General features: G+C 40.7%; 1 protein-coding gene across 2 annotated transcripts in view; it reads right to left on the bottom strand.

The window, feature by feature from the left end:
- Nucleotides 1-26548, bottom strand: part of NBAS (neuroblastoma amplified sequence) — a 250417-nt gene that overhangs the window by 65961 nt on the left and 157908 nt on the right. For both annotated transcript variants that reach the window (XM_006910241.3, XM_025045807.1), the window contains exons 41-44: nt 25849-26078; nt 22884-22994; nt 13608-13858; nt 12234-12568 (exon numbers count right to left, since the gene is read on the bottom strand). In XM_006910241.3, coding sequence (XP_006910303.1) covers nt 12234-12568; nt 13608-13858; nt 22884-22994; nt 25849-26078 — 927 coding nt within the window. The remainder of the gene's footprint in view (nt 1-12233; nt 12569-13607; nt 13859-22883; nt 22995-25848; nt 26079-26548) is intronic.

Raw genomic sequence — 26548 nt, forward strand, 5'->3', positions numbered from 1 at the left:
TCGACTTCCACGTTTCCTCACATGTTTATTAACGGTCTTGGTCTCTTGCCATGTAGGGCTCTTCATAACACTCCCTAAATCCCCCAAGGATGAGTGAGCCCAGAGTAAGAGAGCGCGCCCAAGAAGGAAGCCACAGTCTTTTGGAACCTAATTCCCATCATTTTTGCAGTATTCTATTCCACAGAGGTAAATCAATACACCCAGCCTACACTCTAGGTGAGTGGACTACACAAGGGATTGAATACGGGAAGGTGGCGATCATTAAGAGTCATTTTAGAAACTGTCTTCCCAGCACTCAATATCTGTGCAGTGAAAGAACAAATTTACCAATGATGCATACCTGAAAAAAAGACTGTAAGCCAAATGGCAAAATCAGATTGACTTCTCTAGGAACTCACATAATTTTTACTTTTAATAAATGGAAGGAGGACAAATAGGAGAAATAATCAACTCTGTAAGTCTAAATACCATGTAAAACTTTCGACGGGGGAGCCTTTCCTTTCTCTAGAGTCTTATAAGGTCATTTTCCTCAGGACTATCTATATTTGATTTATTTATAAGTAAATCGTGTTATGTTATATCAAGTTTCAAAACTGCATTCTTTATCCTTCACGTAGTCCGTCTGTTCCCATTCATTCTGCGCCTCTGACAGTCATTAGGGAGAAGCGATTCCTTTTTAGATTTGCTCTTCTATGCTTATCTCCTAAGCTCCTGGCTTTTTGCATTTTTGTCAAGATAGGATGTGCTTATCAAACTAAACTCCTACGTTGGAAAACAAAAGAAAATGTTCCTTAAAGCAAAGGCATTCAAGAACAAAAATGGAAAGATAACGTCTACGACCATAATAATATAGGCAGGGGAGCTGAGAGTCAGATGACAGTAGTATACATTGCACGTTGCACGTAACAAATATATGCTTGGAAAATAGAAGGCATTCAGTATTATTGATTACATTTTCCTTTATACATACATTTATTAATACCTTTAAATAGTGCTTCTTATATTGAATTATAGTTCACTTGATATGCATGCAATACACGTGACCCAGTCAACTGTGAGCTTCTGAGGGCAAGGAGCCTGTCAGTCTTTTATTTGTTTACAGCACCTAGAACAGCAGCAATGCAAAGGTGCTCATATAAACATTTTCTGAATGTATTTGGAATGAATAAAAGTCATTCAGTTCAGAATCAAAGCAATCAAATGATGACTACACCAAAACCAAAGATCGATGGGCAAATATTTGTTATGAGATTAAGAAAAAAAATTATGAGTAAACTAAACATTTTAAAACACTTTCACAGTCAGGTTTAGTATGATTATAAAATAACAAAAATGAACACCACAAAATGCGGGTGGGTGGGGAGGCTGACGTGACTACGCGCCTACGTACACACAGTCGATGGATCATTGACAGAAGAACAAAGAAAACATGACGGAGCGAAGACGGTCTTTTCAATATTCAAATGGTGCTGAACAACTGACCGTCCACACGCAAAAAAGAAAAAAAATGAATCTAGACACGCATCTTACACCTTCACAAAATTAACTCCGAATGGACACGAATACCTAAATGTAAACACAAAACTATAAAACTCCTAGAAGATTACATAAGAGAAAATCCAGATGACCTTAAGTATGGCTATGAGCTCTTAGATACAAAACCAAAGTCACAATCTGTGAAAGAAATAATCGATGGCTACGCTTCATTAAAATGAAAAACTTTTGCTCTGTGAAAGACGCCAAGAGAATGACACAAGCCATAGACTGGGAAACATTTAAAACATTTGATAAAGAACTGTTATTAAAAATATACAAAAAACTCTTAAAACATTAAAAGAAAAAAAAATAAAAGATTAAAAAATGAGCCAAAGACCTCAACAGACACCTCATCGAAGAAGATATACAGATAGCAAAGAAGCATATGAAAAGATGCTCCACATCACATATCCGCAGGGAAATGCAAATTAAAAAAACAATGAAACAACACTACACACCTATTAGAATTATGAGAACAACCAAAATCTGAAACAGTAACACCACCAAATGCTGGTGAGGATGTGGAGTAACAGCAACTCTCTCATTCACTGCTGGTAAGAATGCAGGATGGTGCAATCAACTTGAAAGACAGTTTGGTGGTTTCACACAAAACCAAACATACTTTTAACATACAGTAAAAAAGTGAGTGTTTATAGCATCTCAGTTCCTAACAGTCAAAACTTGGAAATGACCGAGATGTCCTTCATTAGGTGAAGAGATAAATAAACTGTGGTACCTCCAGAAAGTGAAATGTTATTCTTCACTAAAAAGAAATGAACTATCGAAAATTAAGAAGAACAAATTGGTAGTTACAAAATAGTTATGGGGCTATAAAGTATAGCATAAGGAATATAGTCAATAACCCGTAATAACTGTGTATAATGTCAGATGGGTACTGGACTTACTGGTGTGGTCGCTTTGTGAGGTCTGGTACAGGGGGCAGGAGGTGGAAGGCTGATGTAGAGAATGGAGCCACCCTCAGCACTCTTATTCTAACAATAAAGGTGTTTTGGTTCCCATCTGACTCATCTGTCTCTTAACTGGTCCTAACTTGGGAAGACGGGATGTTATTTATTGCTCTTCCCCTAGAAGTATTTCTATTCCTGTGGAAGCAGCACAAACAGGAAATTCAGCGATGAGCACCAAGTGGAGGTAGTGGTCCTCTCTAGCTCTTTGGACGTGCAGGTTTCAAAACCACTGACCTTGGTTTTGGTTGAGAGATCCACTGAGGGTGGTTTTTTGGCCAAAACGATGTGGGCATGAGTGACAAACTTCCCCCAGGAAACAGGTTTCTGAGACAAGTGGGATTCCATGGCAAAATGGCAGTGACAGTAGCCACTGTGGCACTCAACGGAGAGGAACACAGGGCATAAATAGGGGATGGCAATTAGGCAGGCAGAGCGGCTACAGACAGAGAAGGGTAAAACAAACCAGTCTCAGAGAGGAGACAGTATGGATGCAAATATTTCCCCTGCGTGGCAAACACATGTCACAGCTAACCCTTGAGAGACTTTCTCAACCCATCTCTGTAAAACTGGCTTGACCCAATGTCCTGGCGAAGCTGAACCCAGTAAGGTTTTCTGAGTCTACTCGCTTTCCCTCCACACCACTTCTACACTCTCCGGCAGTCTGGGGATGTGTGTTTGGATGGAGCGAAGAACAGGATACCGGAAACCTTGTTCTGCTTGGCTGTTTCAGGGCTGGTGATCTGCTCGAGTTTCTAAAAAACTTGCATGCCTGTGGAGCTGACACCGATATTTTTATTTTTTCTATGGCTCTTTTAGAGTTTTTAAAAATGAGATGAATGAAAACTCTGAGGCGGGACTGATTTAACTTCAGAGTTGCTGAAGAAGCTACATCTCTCAAGTGAAAGGAGGTGATTCTGCTGAAGGAACCTGCACCACCCAGACACCTAAATCAGACCTCTCTGGCTAAGACCGCAGAAGCCAGCAAAAATATTCTCCGGGCCTTACCTTAGTTGGACTTACGAGTTTTTGATTTTGATGTAACTGAACTTTAAACTAAAAGAGCAAGGAGATTTGATTTTTAAAAGTCAATTTCTCCCTGAGAATATAACAATGAAAATTTAAATTTGGGCCATTTTAAAGTGGCTGATTATAATACCTGGCATATTTTCTACTCTCGTTTAAGCTCATTGTCCAACTCCTGATGAGTTAAACTCATCAGTCCAGTTGGGCTAGGAAACAGAAGAGCGAATGTTTAGCTGAGTCTCCGGGGAGTCAGAAGAGGGTGCTCTTCTGACCTACTGCAGAGCTTTCTGGAAGCAGAAGCTGAACTGTCATTACTGCTCTCAGGAGGATCCCACAAGACGTAGGTATGAGAGGAATGGCCTCAAGAAGCGGGAGTGCCAGGGCCAGGTCCTGACAAACCCCAGGCTCCTTTCTCCCCTCGTTGGCAAGAAAGAGGTTTCATTATAAAGCCTGACCAGTTAAGGGACCAGAAGCCTGTCGTCCACTCCTCATCCTTCCATTATGAGGACAAAACGTTCACTCCCAAAACAAACAGGAAATTACAGGAGGAACACTCTGGCATCTCCCACCCCCTCCCCACCCCACCCCCACCGTCCTGCATACACCCGCATAGGATGACAACGGACTTAAAGGCCATGTGGAGTGTGGCTACCCCGTGTCTGCAACCTGCCTGTCCAGAGTATGCACTCATTCTTAGCTTCCTTACAGAATTATTCCAGATCAGCTCTAACTAGTCAAGTTCCGAACAAGTGTGAATGTGGGAGAGAGACCGCTAGGCTACAGCTCCAACTCTAGCTCTTCTAACAGAAGCTATTAATATTTATTTGTTGATATTTCTTTTTGCCTTCTTTTATTTTAAAAGCAGGTGTGAGTAAAGGAGGGGAGGAACTGTGTTTCAACATCACCCTTAAACCCTACTATGAATAGGCCCCGGAAACAAATCACCTCTTCTCTGACCTGATGAATCCCAGGCCTAATAGACAGGTGAGGACTCAGGTTTGAGGAGGGGCCCTTAGCAGCTGCACCCTTACTTAATACATCTCTCTCAGAGAAATCCCTGCTAGGATCGATTAACAATAAAAGATAAATGTGTCTGTTAAAAATTTACAAAGGCTAAAATTTGTAAAAAGAAGAAATATACAGCACAGTTCATAAATTTAACATGTGATATAATAACATTATCATGGACGTATTCTATATTACATTTTCAAATTATTTATAACGTTTCTACATCTGGAAAGCTAATTAGAAAGTAATCTATTTTAAGGAAGCTAAATTTTAAGATAAACCTTTATGTACTTAACGGAACATATCTTCGTTTTTATTTATATCATAAATACTTAGGAAGTTGAAGTGACCTTTCATGTGGGCATCAAAGATGGTTGTGGTTTTGGAAACAACACCTATGATAACGGTTCTCAAACCATAAGAGTCCAAGATTCTTCTGGGGAGTCTGCAAGGTCAAAATTCTTTTTATGACATTAAACTATCTTTTAGATCTTTTTTCACTGTATTGGTATTTGTGGGATGGTGAAAAAAGTGGTGAATAAAACCGTGGGAACTTAGTGCAAATCAAGGGAAAGGTGTCAAACTGTCCTGAGTCACTGTGCTCTTCACTGGCATTCTCACGTAAGAATGTCCTTGAAAAAAGAGTAAAAGTGATTAATTTTATCAGCTCTCAACCACTGAGTGCCCACGTTTTTAGTATTTTGTGTGAAGAACTGAAATATCCACACGAAGCACTTCACTGTATATAGTAAGGAAAAGGCACCTGTGTGATTGAATTATGGGCTAAAGTGGCTATTTTTTTGCATGCATCACTATTGTTGCTTAAAAGAACAACTAACAGAAAAACTGTGTTTATTCAGACTTGGGTATTTGGCAGATATTTCCTCCAAAGTGAACAAAGAGAGCCTGTCACTTCAAGGAAAACAACTCATTGTATTTATTGCCAATAATAAAATTTGAGCTTTCAAGCGAAAAATTAGAATTTTGGTAAACTTGTATTCACCACTGTGAGCTTGACAGCTTCCCAATACTTAAAGACTCATCTGCTGAGATGGGTGTTCATATTAATGCCTGTGACTTTGTTGATACTGTATAATGTAATGTATCGACATCTGGATGATCTAACTCAGTGGACCATTATTTTCTAAATGCCTAATGCATTCTATTCCAAATCATACATGAGTACAAGATCCATTCAAAGTGTAATCTAGACCAATGATTTTTAACATGAGTACAAAAAGTTCTGTGATATGGTTTCAGATTTTACATCATAAGTAGTCTGTAAATATCTATCACTTGTTCAGTTTCAGTGCAGTATCAAAGAAGAATATCCCAAATTATAGGTTATTGCAGAGCTCCTCCCTTTTCCAACCTCACATGTGTGGATGGCTGAATTTTCATCATTTACGTCAATCAAAACAACAAAGACTGATGCAGAAACAAATATAAGAATCCAGCCATGTTCTGTTAAGTCAGACATGGAAATGTAAAATGATATGATCGTTTCATTATTTTTTTCCATTTAGAAGTATAGTTATCTTCCATTAAAATATGTTATTTGTGTCAACCTATAATTGGTCTATTGTTAGTAGTTTTAAATGAATTAAATATTTCTAAATTTCTTTAATTTCTAAATATCAACAGACATGACCTTGATAAACAAGTCTTTAAGGTCGTCAGTAACTTTTAAGAATGTAAGGCATCAGAGATCAAAAGGTTAAGAATCAACAATCTATTCCATTTTGAGTCTATACTTGTAAACGGTGTAAGAAGGTGTTCCAGTTTTTTGCTTTGTTTTGTTTCGTTTTGTTTTTGCATTTATCTGTCCAGTTTTCCCAACACCATTTATTGAAGAGACTGTCTTTACCCCACTGTATATTTGTGCCTCCTTTGCCATATATTAAGTGAGTGTATAAGCGTGAATGTATTTCTGGGCTCTCTATTCTGTCCATTGATCAATGTATCTGTTTTTATGCCAGTACCATGTTGTTCTGATTACTTTAGCCTTGTAGTGTCGTTTGCTATCAGGTAGTATGATACCTCCAACTTTGTTCTTCTTTCTCAAGATTGCAGAGGCTATTTGGGGTCTTTCATGGTTCCATATCAATTTTAGAATTATTTGTTCTAGCTCTCTAAAAAATGCCATTGGTTATTTTCATAGGGATTGCATTGAATCTATATATTGCGCTTTGGGTAGCGTGGCCATTTTAATGATGTTGATTCTTCCTACCCATGAGCACAGTCTATTCTTCCATTTATTTGTATCTTCTTCTATTTCTTTTCTCAATGACTTATAATTTTCTGCGAACAGTAAGACCCAAAACCACAAAACTTCTAGAAGAAAACATAGGCAGTAATCTCTCTGATATTGCTACTAGTAATTTATTTTCAGACATACCTCTTCGGGCAAGCGAAACAAAAGAAAAAATAAATGGGACTACATCAAACTAAAAAGTTTTTGTACAGCAGAGGAAACCATCAACAAAACGAAAAGACAACTGACTGACTGGGAGGGGATATGGGCTTATGATACATCTGCTTAGAGGTTAATATCCAAAATATATAAAGAACTCATACAACTCGACAACAAAAGACAAATAAACAAATTAAAAAATGGGTAGAAGACCTGAATAGATATTTCTCCAAAGGAAATACAGATGGCCAATAGACATATGAAAAGGTGCTCAAGGTCGCTAATCATCAGAAAAATGCAAATTAAGACCACAATTAGATATCACCTCACACCTGTCAGATTGGCTATCATCAATAAATCAAAGAACAAGTGCTGGCGAGGATGTAAAGCAAAGGGAATCCTCGTGCACTGTTGGTGGGACTGCAGATTGGTACAGCCACCATGGAAGACAGTCTGGAGGTTTCTCAAAAAAATTTAACATGGATATACCTTTTGACCCAGCAACTGCACTTCTGGGTATGTATCCAAAGAAAAGATGGTTTCTCTGAATTTCCATTGTATTTGTTTGGTTTTACAAATCCTTGAATGAGTGGTAATAGTACTGAGATGTCAGTTTAGAAGTCCCAGACTGCTAACTTTGGAATGAAAAGAGATCCTTTCCTTGCAACAGTAATGGTGTCTCGTCCCAGTTTAGCATGTTTTAAACGGTTTTTTTTTTTTTGGAGGGTATAAGAAATGCGTTCTGCAGAAGTCATCCTTTACAAAAGCCTGTGTCATCTCACTTGCAGAATAATATCCTTTGCTGTATCTTTAATTTATCAGATGTTACTAAATGTATTGAGGATTTCAGTGTGACTTCACACGTTAAAGAAGTACAAATTAGTAGTTGATAGGTGGTCACGGGGGTGGGGAGCACGGCGTAGGGAATGCAGTCGGCATTAATGTATTGGCTAGGTGGAGAGCCAGAGGAGAGAAAAAGCAATCAGGGGGATCATTTCATAAACTATAAATGTCTAACCAATGTACTGTATACTTGAAGTTAATTTTTAAAAAAATCACCAACCTATGATATTATTTAAACCACTTAAATGGTGCTGAGAACTAGAGAATTATAGATAACACGTGCCATCCCCAACCTCAAAGAATTTCTAATTTCATAGGGAGTATAATTATCAATTATAATTTTATTGTAAAAAAAATAAAACTCCAAGTTTCTTATAGTAATGTCTTATATATCTTAATGTTGCCAATGGCAACTAATACGGTATACGCCACATAGCTAATGCCTAAATACTTGTGATTCAGTCTGAATCTATATAATATGCATTTGACTGATGCATCAGAAAGTCATGTATCTTGTCATGAAATTAGGGAACATGCATCATCTCCATATGTTTACACAGGTTTCAGACATCTACTGCTCATTATAATGAAAAATATGCTGCCATCATTAGTTAAAATATAATATTAGCACTGTGAAGACCCTAAAATTATAGCCACGATGCAGCATTTTGATTGATTTAAACTTACAGAATACATTTTACTTTTAGGTCATATCATTTAAAATAAATTTATTCTTCCCGATTTATATGTCAGTCTGGATAATAGAATAAAAGAGAAAATAGCTTATTTCACAAATCTGATTGGTCATAATATGAGAATGAGATTCCCTTCTGCTGTCTGTCTCCAGAGCTCCAGGAGGCAGAGCCCAAAAATGGCAACCATGAGGGGCTCAAGACATGATGTCCTCTGTGTGTGTGTGTGTGTGTGTGTGTGTGTGTGTGTGTGTGTGTGTGTAAATATATATGAGGGGTAGCTTAATTATCAATAGAAATGATGCTTGAAGGTCAGAAGTCAAATTTGATAAGAGGTTCTCAAATATTTTTCTGCTCTAATCCAAAGGAGGCAGGGTATTCCCATCAGCAACAGTGGGAGCTGAAACAGAGGACGCGAGTGGGGTGGCGAGGGCGGCAAACGCCTATCCAATTCCAGGCTGAGAAGCACCGGGCGGAGCACTCACTAGCAGACCTCTTCCAATTCTGTGAATTCCTGGGGATTTTAAAGAACGATCCCAGCAAACGTCTGGGCAGCGTTTCAGAAGCGAGAGGAGTATCTTCCACGTCCTCACTGACACTATACCGGCCATCGAAAGCGAGTGGGAAGGACACCACGAAGGCTGAGGTTACACACACGAAGCTCCCCCTTGTCCGAACACATCGTGTCTGAACCACGCAAATGGTGTTGGCCATTTTCCTGGATTTCTAACCCACTAACTTGTTCCTTGTCCCTTCAACAAAACTGTTTCTAATGACTGAACTGGAAAAGTAATAGGAGAGCAACTGTAACCTGACTCAACAGAAAGAAACTTAATTTAGAATTGGAGCAAATGTACTTTGAACATTTTTACTCTTTTCCTTCTGCATATTTATCACCTCAAATGTCATGCAAATTCAATCTCTGCCTACACGATATAATACCGTTTTATGAATATTTTCCCCAGAATTTCCATGAATTCATTAATGCAAATGGCAACTGCATAGTCAACTATTGTCATCAGGGCAAAGCGCCTTCTCTGTTGATTTCACCGTGGACGGGGTACTGGGTTCAGGCTTTGGGGATCTTCCTCTCTGAAGTCTAGTCTGAACAACCGCTTCCTGTTCTTCCTACACACTCTAAAATTAGTTCACCAGTTCTTTCCAAAAGTTTGATTCTGAATCGAATGTGGGTATACATTTGAAAACTACACACTATATATGAGTAGTATACACATATATTTACATTTTTAACATCACGTACAAGCTGTGAGAACATCTGGTGTTTTGTAAATTTGGCCAAATCCAGCTTCCAGCTGCCTTTCCTTTTCCAAATGTGTCCTCTGACACGTGCAGGTTGTTCTCCAATTCTGCTTTGATTCTCTATCTCTCTGTAGGACAACACTGTGTGATTTTAAATGTGCATCGTATCTGAACTTAATACTTTTCTACCTGAATGAAAAATTGAAAGCTCTCCAATTAATGACAAAAAATACAAAGCTCAAGATGTAAAATGACTTTCAAATGTATCTGTCTCACTTTTCTACAGCTAAACCTGACACAGAAACCACTTCTTGAGAAAGTTTACAACAAAAGAATATTTTGCTGAGTATTTTATCATCTGAAATAAGAGACAGCAATGCCATAATTAACTGACTCAACCATTTTGGGGCCAGTAACACATCTTTTCCTCAGAAAAAAATGCACCTATGTGCACAAACAATTGTGTCACATATTGTGAGGTGGCTAAAGGACATTTTAAAGTATAAGATTAAGAAACTAAGGTGATGAGAATATAGTCATCTGACTTAAAACATAAATAACAACTAAAACTCTAACTGGACTCTGCATCCAATTCTTACGTTTAATTATGAGTAAATAATTGCTGCTGGAAAGTCTAGAACTGTCTGCCCACCTCCACACACAGGTTCACGATTAGCATATGGCCTCGGCCTGTCATGCTAGACTTTGTTCCTGTCCTCATATAAAATATTTTAAACACCCTTCAGCCTGCGAGAAGTAAACGGCCGTAGAGTGAAAGCCCCTCCGTCTCCCTGGCTGATCAGTGTGCTCGTCTAGCTCTCTCGGCCAGTTCACAGGTCCCAGCTCTGACGTCATTTCCTCACATTTCAACTCCCCACTTGGTTCAGACCCTTCCATCCAATACGTACTTCCTGCAATGCTAATAATTATTGGACTGCGAACCTTTTCTCGGTCTCGGAGATTCGAAACCGATGTTTGCTGGACTCTTGCCTTTTCCCACACATTGCCAGGTCCCTTCCTCAGCCTGGCCTTCCTCATTTAGACTTGGCCCTGCTCTGGACATGCCCCATGACGATGGGCCTCCACTTGGACTGAAAAATACGTGGGGCTCTCTGGTCCCCCTGCTCTCCCAACGGCTCCAGGGCCCTGTACTCTAGCTGCCTGTTCTATGACTTCTCAGATACAGCACAGTTCAGTGACTAAGAGCAAAGGCCCCGGAATAAGCCATGCTGAGTTCGAATTGTGGCTCCTTTATTACGAAGTTAACTTGGTTGAGTTTCCTCTCCTACTAAAATCAGAGTGATAATTTCCACTTCACAGATTACCCGGCTACAGCCTCTGCCTGAACAGAGATTCCTGAGGCGCAACCACAGAGCTGAGAAGTGGCAGGCTCCAAGTTCAAAGCCAGGTTTATATGACTCCAAATTTGTGCTCTTTTCAAATTAATCATGCTACCTCTCTTTAAAATCATCCTTATTTTCTTCCTTAAAACAACCAAAATGATTATCTCCCTTTTTTTAGCAGTGGTTGTAAAATTTAAAACCGAGTTATTAAATAAATTACCTCATTTAAAATAATAAGGATATGAAGTCTTGAGTTATTCACAATTCTTCACTTAGCAAGTTAGTTATGTTAAAGCTAGCATTCCCCACAGATGTTTGAACCTCTTTCCTATGCCAGCTTCCAAATGAACAACTTGACTTCATAGCCTTTATACTCAACTTCCAAGATAAATAAAAATTCTTAAGATAGGGTACTAGGCAGACTTAGCAGCAAAGATGGGCAAGAGAAGATACAAAGGAAGTTCCCGGGGCAGTACGGGTCAGTGGTTGCAGCCAGAGGCTAGGAGACTTTCTAGGACAGATAATGCCCTGTGTCCACCCAGTGAGAAATGTACATTGGTTTAACAGTGTGTCAGGACGGGAAGGCAAGAAGGGAAGAAGGACCCACATTATCTATTCTGGGTGAAACTACACATTGTTGAAGGGTCTGGAGTCCAGCCAAAGGGCTCAGACCTGAGCACTGAGCAGACACTGGAAAACGCGACACAGACTCCCATGCATAGTTCTGTCGCCAAGTCCCATACTACATGGTGTTTGTGTGACATTTCTTAGGGCTCAATTTAAATACAGCTAAGTTGTTAGCCTGGCTATGAATGCGGGTACTGCAGATAACCGGAGGTTCTTTCTGCCTATCGATTGGAAAGAACGGGATGGAGTATTTCCCTTAAAATGACATGTTATGAGAACTATAACGTGTACGAAATGTATGCGCAAACTTGAATAGTTGAGTTTGATTTAGACGACGTGCACTTCTGTGACAGAGGAAAATAATATCCCAATTCGAACACCTCATGCTCAGCAAAAACAAAAAAGCCACACGTGTAAGTATTCCCCATTTCAAGAAAGGAGAAAAACCAAAATCTACAGAATGTAAGAGCAATTTTCATTTCTTCTAAAACAATCTACTGTAAACTCTCTTTTTGGTTACCTTGGTCACAGCTTTGGGAGAAAATGTAATTGCGTCCACCACAGTGATGAGGTCGGCCGGGTGGAGGCGATCGAAGTACTTGACGCAGACCTCACAGGCGTGAAGCCACGCTGACGAGGGCTCCGGGGATGGCCTGGCGAGGTGAGGGTCTCCAGTCCAGAACAGCTTCTGTAACCAGATGGTGTACAGAGAGCTTGGGGACAGCATCCGTCCATCCTTGTCGGGGATTTTGGGAACAAGTTTGGAAATAGATAAGATATTTTGACTTGAAAGAACTGGCTCCAGTGCTTTGAGAGGATTCATGTTTTCATCTGTCAGTTTCTTGTAATTAAGGCCTATTGGAAAGAAAAGAAAAAAAGAAAATAGTTCATTCCAACGGAAATATACAGAAACCTCAAACACACACACAGCCCTCTGTGTGGCTGAATGAAATGACGGATTTACCAACTTAGTTACTGCAAATAGTTTAGTAGTCCATGAGACAGATCAGGAGATCTGAGCTCCAGTCCCAGCCTGCAAGTTAAGTGTGCAATCCTGGACAGACCGCTCCCCTTCTGCGAGTCTCAGCTCCATCTGTGCCCCGTTGATGCCAGTATCCCGTTGCTTCTTTGATCCCTCCACGGTACCTACGATTTCCTCTACCGGTACACTCACCAAACTGCATTATATTCATTTGTTATTCATCTGGCATTTCATCGACTACTTGAAAGCAGAAGCTGAACCACACTCCATGCGTTCTGTGTCTAGTCCAGTGTCTGATTTGGTTACTCAGTAAACCACAGATAAACTGAAGCAAATTCTCCTGATTGTTATAAATATTAAATAGATTTGAAAATGCCTTGTAAATTATATAGTATCATGCAGATGTGGAGGTATTAATGTGCTTAATTTCTTAGTTATGAAAATAAAGATTTATAGACACCATTCTAAAGAATACTGCAATTTATCAAAGATTTGAAAGGTCTTATTTTAATGGGCTCCACACATGCTTTAAACAAACGGGCTCCAATGAAGTGTGATTCTGCCAAATTGCCTATCGTATAGTGTCTCGGCCTTGTCATTTATCTAGAGAAAATATAACCAACGGGAGTAGGGGGGAAAAAAAACCTCTGGAGTCCAAAACTTTGGATTTTAGCTCCAGGTCTACTATAAGTCACTATGTGACTTTTAATAGGTTTCTTAGTTTCTCTGGTATTTAATTCCCTCAACCGTAAGTAAAGGAATTGGAAAGAAAATAACTAAAGTCGATTAGCATTACATTCCTGTGGTTTCAGATCTACGCCAGTCACAGTGCACGGACGTGACTGAGTACAGAAAATTAATCCCTAGATTTAATTTCAAGAGTGAGTTCACGCAGGGGAATGACCGTCTTACCTGATGCTACTACTTTAAATTTCTTCAGCAGCCGAATGTGGGTTTCCGGTTTAATGGCATATTTCCCAAAATCTGCACAGCCAAAGCTTTCCAGAAGAGTAAAATAATACAGCAGCCTTTCATGATCAAAGCCATCAATACTGGGATAAATATACTTGACCATGTGCCTGTGAAAGGTTTCGGGATCAGTCTTCAGAGTCTCAAAGAGATGAAGGGTTTGGGCTCGATTTTCAATTTCTACTGTGGACAAACTAAAATTAAAGAGATGAAGAAATTGGGTTAAAATTTGATTCCTTATTAAACAAGTTGCTTTTTCTTATTTTAAAATCAGGAGGAAAGATGACTTCGTACAAGTCCTTTTTTCCTGCCTAATCAAAGATGGTAAAGCACGAGGATGCAGATAGTTTACATAAAAGGAAACGGACGTGTTAAAGGCCTGTGATTGTACTATACGATTTTCACGTTTCATGTTATCTCCCGTGGGGCTACAGCAAGCCTGTGAGCAGGCATTACTTCACATTCCCGCCGTTAGGAGAGTTGTCCAATGCTTTACAGCTAGGAAACGAACCAGCTCTCTGAGCTTCCACTATGCGTTATTCATTCACGTTACAAGAAAAAACATTTACTTGGAGCTTTGTTACAGAAATGTAAACCACCTTAATATTTCAAGAATTTAGGAATCTGTGAGGGGAAGAAACAATCTCAACTTCTAGGTATATGTGTTACATCCAAGAGCCTTGAATTGATACAGGATAGCCCCAAATTTGATACGATGTTCAAACGGAATTATAATCAGAAAGAATAGACACTTGCACTCTTGCTTGAACTGTCTGTAGTAATGAATGCCACTTGAATAAAACACATATCTTAGTATTTTCATCTTGACTTAGACGTCTTTATAGTATCATAAAAAATGTTATTTAAGGTTAAACTGTTGGAAAAAAATTTTCCTTAAGTTTAGTTTGTTTGATCAGTTTATATTCTGGGGGGGTGAAGGGAAGGCCTTAATTTGGTCACGTGCTTCTCCCTGGACAGAACACAGAGGCCTCCAGCCCGGTGTAATCCTGGTGCCCCGTGCAGGACGGGTTTCGACACCTCTAATTTGAAGAGTTCTTAGGCAGCCTTCAGCACCAACAGAAATGCCCACTTTCCAGGCCTCTTAGGGCAGCGATGAAAGTGCCTGAGTGACAGTGAGTGACACCTCCAGTATCGAAGTTAGATTTCCCAGTTTCAAAGCAACTCCTCTGAAATATGATAGCCTGCTTATTAGAATTCCCTCTTTTAAAAAATGCCAAGGCATGTTTTTGGTTTATGTAGATAAAGTTAATACAAATTATGTTCTAAAATTTCATGAGAGTGGTTAATCCTTGGGATAACTGCGGCAATCTATAAAGTCAAAATATAAAGTAATTTTAAAAGGCTCTTTTAACTTTCACTTCAAGAGAAATGGTATTTTTCTATAAAGACACAATTCAAAAAGTTACAAAAATATCCCGATCTATTAAAGTGTCTCTGACTGTCTCCTTTGAGTACCCTTCTATTCCAGTACTCAGAACATGCTTTAACTATGTATTATCTTATTTGTCTCCCTCACTAGACTACATACCATTTGATGGCCAAGATGCTCTCACATTTTCTTTATCATTAGTTTCTCAGTACCAAGCACCAGTGAATGGTATAAAGAAAAGATTCAATACGTGTCTTATGAATGCCATATAGTTGGGTGGATGAACAAAAACTTAGGTGTCCTCTATGGACATGGCACAGTGCTCGGCACTGGGGACGATATGAAGATTTACAGCATCGAGCTCTCATACAGCAATTTGAAAATCTAGTTGAGTTAAAAATACTTAGAATTAAACAACAATGCAAAATTATGGTATGGGCTGACAGAGTACACAATTATATTCCAAGCTAGAGTAGGATTACAAAAGCTATAACTTCAGAAGCGACAGATACCAATGATAACAGAAGGCTTAAAGGAAGAAGTACCTGAGCTTGGCACTGTAGAAGGAATGAAGCAAAAATAACATGAACCAAAGTATCAAGACAAGAAAGTGCAAGGCCTGTACAAGAAACAGTGAGTGTAATGGATGCCTGGTCAGAAATTCTTGATACTGTCACTATTAACAACATGCAGAGGCATCTGAGAACAATATTGTACACACGGTGGTAGAAAAAAGTGACTCACAGAATTTCTGGTTCTCCTTCATAATTTGCAAAATAAAATTTGAAAACAATGTAGTGAAGAGGTAAATAAGAAACCATGTAACCCCATCAAGAGGATTCTTACTGACAAAGATTCACAGGCAGGACACTGCCCAGCAGAGCTGGGGGACAACCTTGCACTTACGCTGGTTACTACAGTAGGCAAGTTAACTCTAAGTGATTACCAACTAACAGGTGAGAAATTGCCAATCAGAGAGGTTAAGTGACTTGTCTAAGACCAAGTACAGATCTGCCTGGACTCAGTGTGGCTTTCTTTGTTCGCCTTATCACAAAGCAGCCATCGACTGATAAGGTCACGTGCCCACAATAACCACCATTACAAAAACAGGATTCTTTCTAGAACACAGACATTAGTTCTCGCTCCCAGAGAAAAAATCCAAGAGTTCTCCTATTATACCTCATTCCTAACACCCTGAGAAACATTATTCAAGAAAGACTCATCTACAAAATGGACACGACAAAATCACTCTCGTCTTACTTCATCTGTGTCTGACTTGACTCTGAATACAGTCTCTCGCAATCAGCTTCACTTTCTCCCTCGCCCACCCACTAATTCTTCTGCGCCTATAATCCGGTTTGCCTGATGTGCAATTTTACCTAATTATCTTGTCAAGAGAGATACTGGAATACCTTTACTGACACGTGATAAATATCTAAACCTCCCTCTTCAGTAAATTACAATGTGCTAAAATCTTTTATAGATGCCAGTAATCAATAACCCATTTTAATAGTTTCCATTGAAAGAAGCTGCTATCTTCCTTTAGGAACAAGAAATGAAATCTCCGCTTGGAAAACAATTCCAAACAACCCACAGTCAAGAGAGTAGGAAGCAACTCCATAAAACCACTGTGGACTTTTTGTTAATCGAATTAATGATTACCCTTAGAAACTGTTTAAGTGTTCTTTTTTGAACCAAGATTTAGCTATAAAGCAGCATATATACATATATATGCATATTTAACTTCCAGAGATTAACTATAGGAACAAACTAGCAGTAGTTGTATTCAACGCACAGGGAATAAATTATTAGTACTAAGTCCATGATTAACTGTTCTGTAATGGCTTCGAGTTGTCAATCACTCACAAAATGGAATTCAAGAACAGCACATACTGAAAGGACTTATATTCCCATAGGAAAACAAGTTTATTTAAATGCATATTTCTTGACCCAGTCTGAGATTGAGTGATAGTACAATTCCATTAGCTGACTAAAAGAAATACTCAGGCGAGGGGAAGAGGGTGATGGGAGAGGGGGGCTGCTGGGCAAGGCTGAAGAGAACGAAGGCACGAAGGCACGGGGAGAGAGGTTCACACGGGGAGAGAGGTTCACACGGGGAGAGAGGTTCACACGGAGAGAGAGGTTCGCACGGGGAGAGAGGTTCACACGGGGAGAGAGAGAGGTTCACACGTTCAGATGCAATGACTTCTCAGCATTTCTCTCGGCATTAGTCCTAAGGTGTGGAGGGGTATGAACCCAAATTAACAACCACTGTCGTGCATGAACAGTGGGCTCCACCACGGACTCGCATGGAAAAGAGATGATTCTACCCTCTCGGTTTCAACTACGCTGACCTGAGGGAAGCAATGCAAAGTGTTTACCACATGATGCCTCAGAATGAACCTCACGTGGCAGACTTGCTCGGCCATGCTGCCCGACAGCTGGGTTTGTGATTACGCAGCAAAAATGTGGTCAAAATAATTGTGGCGTTTTTCAGTTTTGCCAACGTTTTGGTCAAGTATCTGTGTAAACCAAAAAAATGGAATTTAACTTTTCAAGATCACCGAGACAGCTGATGACAGGATCAATAATAAATATCTCATCGTCTATTTTTTGTCTCAGAAACACTCGGTGAGAACCTTCGCGGACCACTGTACATGAACAAAGTGATGAGTGCAAGGCCACGTGAGCAGGCTTTGTCTCCTTTGTTGCTCGACCCCTTAAACCTTTTAATTTCTCATAAAATGTCAATTCTGACTGGGTTATACAGTCTCCTATTATTACCACTCTAAAAAAATATTCTGAGATACCAGAGCACAGGAAAAGTAATAGGCACCATTTATTGAGCATTTTTTATAAGCTAAGTACTGTCATCATGATATTAGCCCAAAACAGATATCTTATAAGCCATATCTTCATAGCCATACTGACTTGAAAAATCATGGTTCAAAAATCAGATGTATGAAGTTGGGCTAGCAGTGGTCACAGGACAGTGGCCCGTTTCCAGAACGAACAGGAGCAACTACTTTTTTTTTCCTTCCTTCAGAGCACCTACTACAGGCCAGGTATTTAAGCACAGTCACTTTGCAGAGGAGGAAACTCATTCACAGAGGGATAACCACGCTGTCCACCAGGAACAGGTGAGAAGGAAGTCACGGAGCCAGGGTCTGCACCCAGATTGGCACGACTGAAAGCCTGAGCACTTTCCACCGGATGGAACCAGGACAAAATGCATCTGTTTGCTTACGCCTTGTGCCAGTGTCAGGAGCTTGTGACTATTGAGGGGAGGGGGCCGTGGAGGGGCAGGGGCCTGAGGGATCACAACATGGACGGGAAGGATGCAGACGCATGGAAGGAGTTGCTTCCATTTGGGTAATCGCCGTAATTAGTTCTTCCATTTTTAGGACTGGTAGATTTTGTCTTATGTATAATGCAAATCATAATCTCGGTTACATTCTCTTTTCCCCTTAGGCCAAAAGAAAAATCAAAACCAAATATACAGCTCAGTTTTTACAACTGTGTAAGACTCAAGACCTGAATATCTACAGTCAAGCTTCCTACTCTAATATGGATTTTTCCTGGTCCTAAATTTTATCTATCTTAATTTCCAATGTTATCACATACTTTTAAGAAGCTAAGCTACCTTAAATTCCCTTTCCATATACTAATCATTCTCACACTAACCTGTCAACTGAGCTTCTCGAAGGGAGGAGGAGATGGAAGAGAATGCCAGAATTTTGAATCCTTTACAATGTGCTGATCAACAGCAATCCCCAGGCACAGACTCAGTGTATTTTCTGTTTCAACTCTGAGAAAGGAAGATGCATTACAGTTTATTCATCTCCCCACAGCTATAACCTGCTCTTACCCATCCTTGTATCTGAGACCAAAAGGATCTACCAGAGAATATGAAATTGATATGAAAAACGGCACAGCACTGTCAGAGTCCCTATGACCAGGGACCCCATCCATGGGTCTGAAGGAGACAGTATAAACTAAATGACAGAGAAGATGGTACCACGATCTCTGCCACCCAAGCAAAGTCACTTGGGAAATCACGTGGGTGGCTAAAAAGTGGAAATTGGAGTGACATGAAAGTGTATGATGCTTGGCCTTCAGCGCTGCAGTTTAAATACGGGGAAAGATGGGGACTCCTACCAAGGCTGTCAGTCAGAGGCAATTCTGGCCTCTACTTAGTCCTTTGTTCACTATGCTCCAACCACAATGGCCTTCCTTTAGTTTACTCAAAAACGCCACCACCTTTCCTGGCCTAGGACCTGCTCCCTCGGCCTGGTATGCCTTTCTTCCACTCTCTGCAGGAGTGAGCTCTTCCCAGGTCCAGAGAAAGGCTTTCCCTATCTGCTCCTTATGCAGTTCCTTTACCGTGCTTGCTATGACCAGCAATTTATTTTCTGGCTATTTTTAAGAGCGTGTGTATGTCTGTGTTTGCACGCGTGCGTGCATGCGCATATATGCGTGGTCTCTCTATTAGAATACAAACTCTATGAGGAAAAAGATGTATCTATCTTGTTCAGCATTTAAATCTATGCTTAGAACACAAAGATACTACAAAAAATAACTTTTAAAGGATGAACAAATACTATTCCGTCAGCTAGAAGAAGTCTCTTCTGGCATCATTTCAAAATGATCCTGCGTCCCAAACTTAAACGCACTCGTGGAGTCAGCAGAACTGACGGAGTAACAACGGGAACCGTTGCAGTGGTGCCTCAGAGCCACCAGATTCCCTCTAACCTTCACGGCCTCCAAGGAAAGGACCTCTTGGTCCCGTGACCAAGAGGACAGTGACTCGGGAGGATTAAGAGGCACTCAGTGCGACTAGTGGGGTTTCAGACAGTACATTTGGATCTTGGAATGTGGTCTGACTCCAAACCCTGTGCCCGACCACTAGGCCACATGCGTGCTGGCACTTACTGTTACCTCGAAGATCCACCAAAGTGTCCAGAATAACCCAGAGGTGAAGATGGCTGCTAAACTGGCGACGAATGATAAATCAGCCCTGAGCTTGGAAAGCTGAACATGCCCCAGGAGAACCAAGAAGCTGAGCGAGCCAGTGACTGCCAGCTGGAACTGACTCCGCGCTCACGTGGCCACTCCACTCCAAGCCATCACTGCTATTTAAAACTACAAATAATAACAACAACAACAATAATAAAGTAAAGTAAGGAATTAAAGGAAAACAGGAACTCAAGTATGGATGTTTACGAGAATTCTTTTTCTTACAGGAGTGGCATTCTCGGGATAACTGCCATTAATTAACAGTGATCATGGGTCAGGAGGCACTGTACATTTGATATTCTACCATGAAGTCATTTAATTTTATTACATCTTAGAGTTAAGGAAAATGAGTTTGACAGAACTGAATTATCTTGTGCAGGGACACACAACTAGAGAGAGACACAGTCAGGTTGTGATCTAGCTATCTTGAGCTGAAGGCTACGTTCCATTGCCTAATGATGCTCCTCACCCAAACCCGCCTGAGTATGCTCACCTACCCGCATGCTGACACGGGGACTAGCTGCCAATTCAACCAAGAGGAAGGACAATGTAAAAGTATAGAGAAATAACTTGAGGAAAGGGAGGATCTTTTTAAAGGAAAAGGAAAACAAAACCCTGAGGCAAACAATATTTTTCTTGTGACTCTGACCTACTGACTGGCCATTTACATTGACTCAACAAATAAATGTTGGGCAATATCTACTGTATCAACAAGACTGATTTCTATGCCTGTGTTACCAAGTTTGACTGAATAGCAAGGCAAACGACTGCCTTTCAAGCAAAGAACAGGGAGCATCAGACACCACCGGCTAAGTCAATGTTAGGTGTTTTGTCGCTCGCGAGAAATGACGCCAGGAGGTAATGGTCTCCTGCTCCTGTAATTGCTGTACGGCTGCATAATCACGCTGCTATCAGGTATAATGATATGCCCTGAACGGTGCTGCATATTACCTAATTGCCTGATAATTTATAATATATTCAGAGATCAGTGAAGCATCCTGTTTGTACAGAAATGACACCATTTTATGTAACATTCAAAGAATATTTAATAAAATGCCAAAAACTTTTTTAAAATACCAGTGTACATATCATAAGAAACATTTCTTTGAACATATTATTGTGCCTCAAAAATGGCGAAGTCATTGCAGCATTTATCACAGATAACACCATCACTCATGCGACAATTTCATAAATACTTCAAATGTAGATGTTAAATTTCAAAGTAATTAATAAAAATTAAAGACGCCAAATTCTAAACATCTCTTGACCACCGGGCAGGCTTCAGCCCACTCAATCTGCCTCCCGTTCTTCAAACTCTTTCTTCCTCCCGCTTCCCCAGCGCAAGATCCCTGTTTCTCCTCCGACCTCTGCTGCTCTTTTTGGTGCTTTTGCTGTCAGCTCTTCCTCCACCATTAATTGTGGAAGAGCCTCAGGTCTGTCTTAAGTCTTTCTCCTTTTTTCATTCTACATGCTTACCCCAAAGCACATCTGCAACATAGCTTATTTATCATCTTTGTGCATATGGCTCCCAAATTAGCATCTCCAGCTCCGTCTTCCCTTTTGAATTCAGATCTCTTAAGAGCCACCTACTACCTGATCTTGCCTCTTGGCCATTTCAGTGTGTCTAACTTCTCCATTCCTTTGCCCTTTTCCTCGCCCTCCCCTCAAAATACTTTGTCTTATCTAGCATTCCCTGTCTCCCCGAATGGTGTCACCATCCCACAGGCAGACCAAGGAAGACCTAGAGTCGGTTCCTTACCCCTCCCTTTCCACTCGCCTTCATATCTAGTTGATGCTTATTAATCAATTTATTAAGTACTATCTGTTTCACTTTCTAGCAGTCTCTGACACCCAGTCTCATCTCTCTTTCTATACTTTCAAGATCCTACTCCAAGCTATGGTCACTTGTCACACAGTGTATCACTATAATAGTTCCTTAATTGGTTTATAGAGCTCTACCCTGGCCTCCTTAAAATCTTTTAACAGAGTAACCGAAGTAATCTTATCAAAATGCAAATGTGATCATATTATTTCCCTTTTCTTTACCAAAATCTTTAACTAGCTTCCTAGTACTCTTGGGGGAAAGCCCAAAGCCCTGAGTAGGGCTTGCACAGTCTTCCTGCATGCTCTGGCTTCTAGGCCTTTCCACTGTCATATCTCGCACTCTGCTCCCACCCGACTCCTGTGGCCTCACCTACGCGGTCCATCCGGTGGGCCCTCGGACGTGTCACGGTCCTTCCTGTCCAAGAGCTTTAGGACATAACTGTTTAGTTTCCCTAGAAAATGGCTCCCTTCTCGCCCTACAGTGTAGTTAATCATAACCCAATATCTGGGTCCCAGCTCAAGAGTTATTTCCTCATGAGAGCCTTCGCTAAAGCCGAAGCTCGTTTGGGCTCTCTTACACGGTACACGTCACACGTCACATCTATTGTGTCATTCATTATTCGTTTACAACCTGTCTCCTCCACTAGACTACAAAGTCCAGGATAGCTGGAGCGCCCGTCTATGTGCTCACTCTTGGAAACCTAGTATCTAATGCCTAGTACAAAACAGATGCTCAATAAAAACCTCGAGCAAATGAATGAATATTAAAGTACCTAACTCAAGACTATTACTACTGAAAAACAAAAACAAAAAGACCAAAGCTAGAATATTACTGTATCAGCGATGAATAAAGAGGTAGCGTACCAAGGTGCTGGCCCACTATAGCCCGAAAGGGAAAGTGAAACCGCACTTTCAAACGTCACGACTCTTCTAGAACAGAGTCTCTAAAGAAAGACACGGGCATAAACTTAACACGATTGTGCACTTACCCACTGTCAGTGAACAAGAACTCCAAGTGGGTCATGAAAATTTCCCAACGGGAGACGCCGTAACGCTGTGCCAGAGAAAGGGCAACGCTGTAGACGTTCTCCTCGAGCGTCCTTCGCGAATGTCCGTCAGCCCCGGGGAAGGGAGAGAGGGGAGAGAGCACAGTCCTTGTTAAACATTTCTTGGCAACCCAGGGAAAGTACTTCCAGGAACCTTAATGCCTCTTTCTCACCGTGGCTCTCAGCTGATAGTGATTCTGTCCTTCAGGGGACACCTGACAAAGTCTGCAGACATTTCTGACTGTCACAGTGGCCGAGGACAGTTCTATTGGCATCTAGTGAGCAGCAGTTAGGGATGCTGCTAAACATCCTACAAGGCACAGAACAGCCCTCCCACCACAAAAAATCATCCAGTCCAAAATGTGCTGAGGTTGACAACCAGTTAACACACATTTTCTGTAAAGGGACAGACTACAAATCTTTTAAGCTTTGCTGCCATTCAGACTCTATAGTATATTCTTCTTTTTATTATTTTTTTCTTCTTTTTCCATAAACATTTAAAAAGGTGAAAACTATCCTTTGCTCATGGATGATAAAAAGAGGCCGACGGCTGGATTGAGTCTGTCAGCCCACGGATTACCAGGTCATCATCAATTAAAAATCATTTCTTAAAATATTTATTGAGTACCTATGTCTGCACGATGCAGCGAGAATTCCTAGAGAACAGGAACCCTTAGCAATGGATCCTTTCAATCATGGGAGACTGGCACATTGCCTGGCACCAGGTACGTGCTCACTAAGTATTGATATCTTTATCATTTAATAAAGTGGGAAGAAACCAAACTACATTAAGCCTCTTCTAAGTCACTCTGACTGACCAGTGAGAGTGCATTATCTAAAATATTCAGACAATAAAGGACAGATATAATGTACTTACAGAAAACTGCCATTAAAATGGATATACAATTAATAAGAAAATAAAAATGGTCATATTATTACAACTGAAGGCAGAGCTGCAAGGGTTCTTGCATGTGAGACGTGGAAATGCCATCTAACTCACGACAGCTATGGCCGCTCTGAGACATTTTAAACAAGCCATCCAAAGGCTGCTGTATATTTTTCTAAGCAACAGATTGAGGTGAAGATTCTATTATACATTTATCAAAAGCATATATTTGTCCTCTAGGACATACTTCAAATAGCATATGCTAGCTGGATACATAAAAAAGAAAAAACAAAAGGACAAAAACCTCAGCAAAATGTAATTGATGATGTAAGGCATGCCTTATCTTGTAAACTTTTTATTCTGCCTAACAATCCCTCTTCTAAGAAACCATGAGCATGGCACCAAGGGTTACCAAATGCCCATAGAAAAAGCCCACTGGACTTGGAAATTGTAAACCCACATTAAGCTCCTGGCTGAATGACCTTGAACTCTTTAAAGCTCTGTGGCTCTCAGATTCAGCTTTCCAAAAAAATAAAGAGGTTAGATTACCTCTTTGGTCCCTTTCCAATGGGACATTAAATGACTCTGTGAAATTATGAGCCTCCAGGAGAACAGAGGGGAAGAGAGAAGAAAATCCCACACTTCTCTTCATTGCGTCCAGCTATGGGTCACCCCTGTTCTCTGTCTTTGATCTTCCATTCCCTATCTTACTCCAAAGAGAATTTGAAATGTCTTCCAGTAAAAAAAGCAGCCCAGGCTAATTCAATATAAAATTATTACAGTTTACCAAGGCTACTCTGCCACTTTCTTGAGGATTTAAATAATAATAATAGATCACATACACTATCACCAAAACTGGGACTATCTTTGTTAAAGTAACTTACCAGGAGAGAGGAATAACCATTAAATGGAGGCACAATTTAACCTTAGTTTCAAAGGCAGAAAGCTAGAGGGACCTGCATGCCAGTGCTTCCTTGAGGGCATGATCGAGCGGTGGAGGCGAGGGCACGCGGTACTGTGCTGAAGATACAGTGGCTCTGATGTGCCAGAGCGGGGTTAAGAATCACAGCTGTGACCCTTACCGCCTACGTAAACTCAGGCCCGTTACTTAAAATGCCTGAGCTTCATGTTCTTCAGCTATAAAATGGGGATAACAACATTTATGTCAGGATTAACCTTGAAGATTGGCAGATATTTATGAGATAAAGTCCACAGAACACCTCACACAGTTTCTTGCCCACAGTAGCACTCAACAAATTCTGGTGTTAAAAACAAACACCTCTACCTAATAAACCTTGTGGGTGAACGCACTGTCCCGCCTTCTGACATGTAAGTCATTCTCATTTGATCTGAACTCATTGGATCTAAAACAAAAAATGGAGACTAGCATTAAACCAAGGGCAAGTCCCTACCAAGAAAGGGACTCTTCCCACTGGGCCTTGAACTAACTACTGCCGTATCACACACGGGCTCGCTCTGCTCCTGAAAGGGGGAAGGAACGAAGTGAAAACTGGCAGCTGCCACTGGCCTCTCACAAAAGGCCCTGCGAGAGCTGGTTAGGTCTCCTTTCTCCAGAAACCAACCCCCCCACCCCCCGCTATTAGGGCAACTGCACCTAACTTTTAACATATCGAAGAAATCAGATTTCCAGCCAGGAATAAAAGGCAATCTTGTTTTGAAATTTCTATAGCAAGTTTCATACTTTCGCCCCTGATCATAGCCTACTGCCTTTCACATGGTAATAACGTTGGTACCAGGCTATCAAAATCATGAGAAAAACAATTTTTTAAAATAATTCCCATCCTTACTATTTAAATTTGCAGGTTAAAGATGATGTCTGCATCTACTGCCCCATTTGGGAAGACATGTACGTACTTCCCTCATGTGATGGGCAGGAGGGGAAAGCCCTGTTTATAGCAACCGTGAATGTAAATCTTCAAAGGACTAAGACTAATAGTCCTGATAATTCAACTTGTCTTGTTACACGTAGATCCATCGCGTTAGGAGAAAGGCATCCCTTACTCTGCCAGCCCAAGGATGGTCTCCCTCTTGTACTGGTCGTCCGCAGTAAACCGCTGCACATCCACGCCCTTCCGCAGGCCCTGAAGGACCTGAGCCTGAGTAAAATCCAGGAGACGCTCATTGTAGTAGTGTAGTTGCTTGGTCAGTGCAACGAGGTCCTCGGGCCAGGCTTCGTATCCGTATCGGGTCACATGCCTGGTGACCATCTTGATTAGCTCTTTAGGATCAGCCTGTGAGTAACAAAAAAAGAAAAACAAATAGGAACAGGAAGAAGACCATGTCTACTGGGCACCTGTTTGGCCCTTTGCACTGCTGCCACTTAATTGTGGCTCACGACCGCCCTGAGAAGTCACACTGCAGAGATGGCAGTTTGTAGACCACAAAGACAGGACACGGAACTGAGCCTAGAATCCAGTCTCTAGACTCCTGCTCTGTTCTTTTTCTATCTTAAAAATCTCCATCCACTTAAAAAATAATATATTCTTGCATTTTCGACTATCATCAACCTATATTAGATCTGTTTCCCAATTACCTGGTCATTTATACTAATTCGCCCCAGAAGTGGTTTTCATCATCATGGGCCCTGGATAAATCTTCTTTGGAGCATCTAAGTGTTCTTGATAACAAAGCTGCAGCTCAGTAACCCCACTAATAATGCCCAGACAGCCGAGGAGAAGAGTGTTTTCTCCAGGGATAAGTT

The sequence above is a fragment of the Pteropus alecto genome, unplaced genomic scaffold (genome assembly GCF_000325575.1).
Source record: "Pteropus alecto unplaced genomic scaffold, ASM32557v1 scaffold61, whole genome shotgun sequence".
NCBI classification, from domain to species: Eukaryota; Metazoa; Chordata; class Mammalia; order Chiroptera; family Pteropodidae; genus Pteropus; species Pteropus alecto.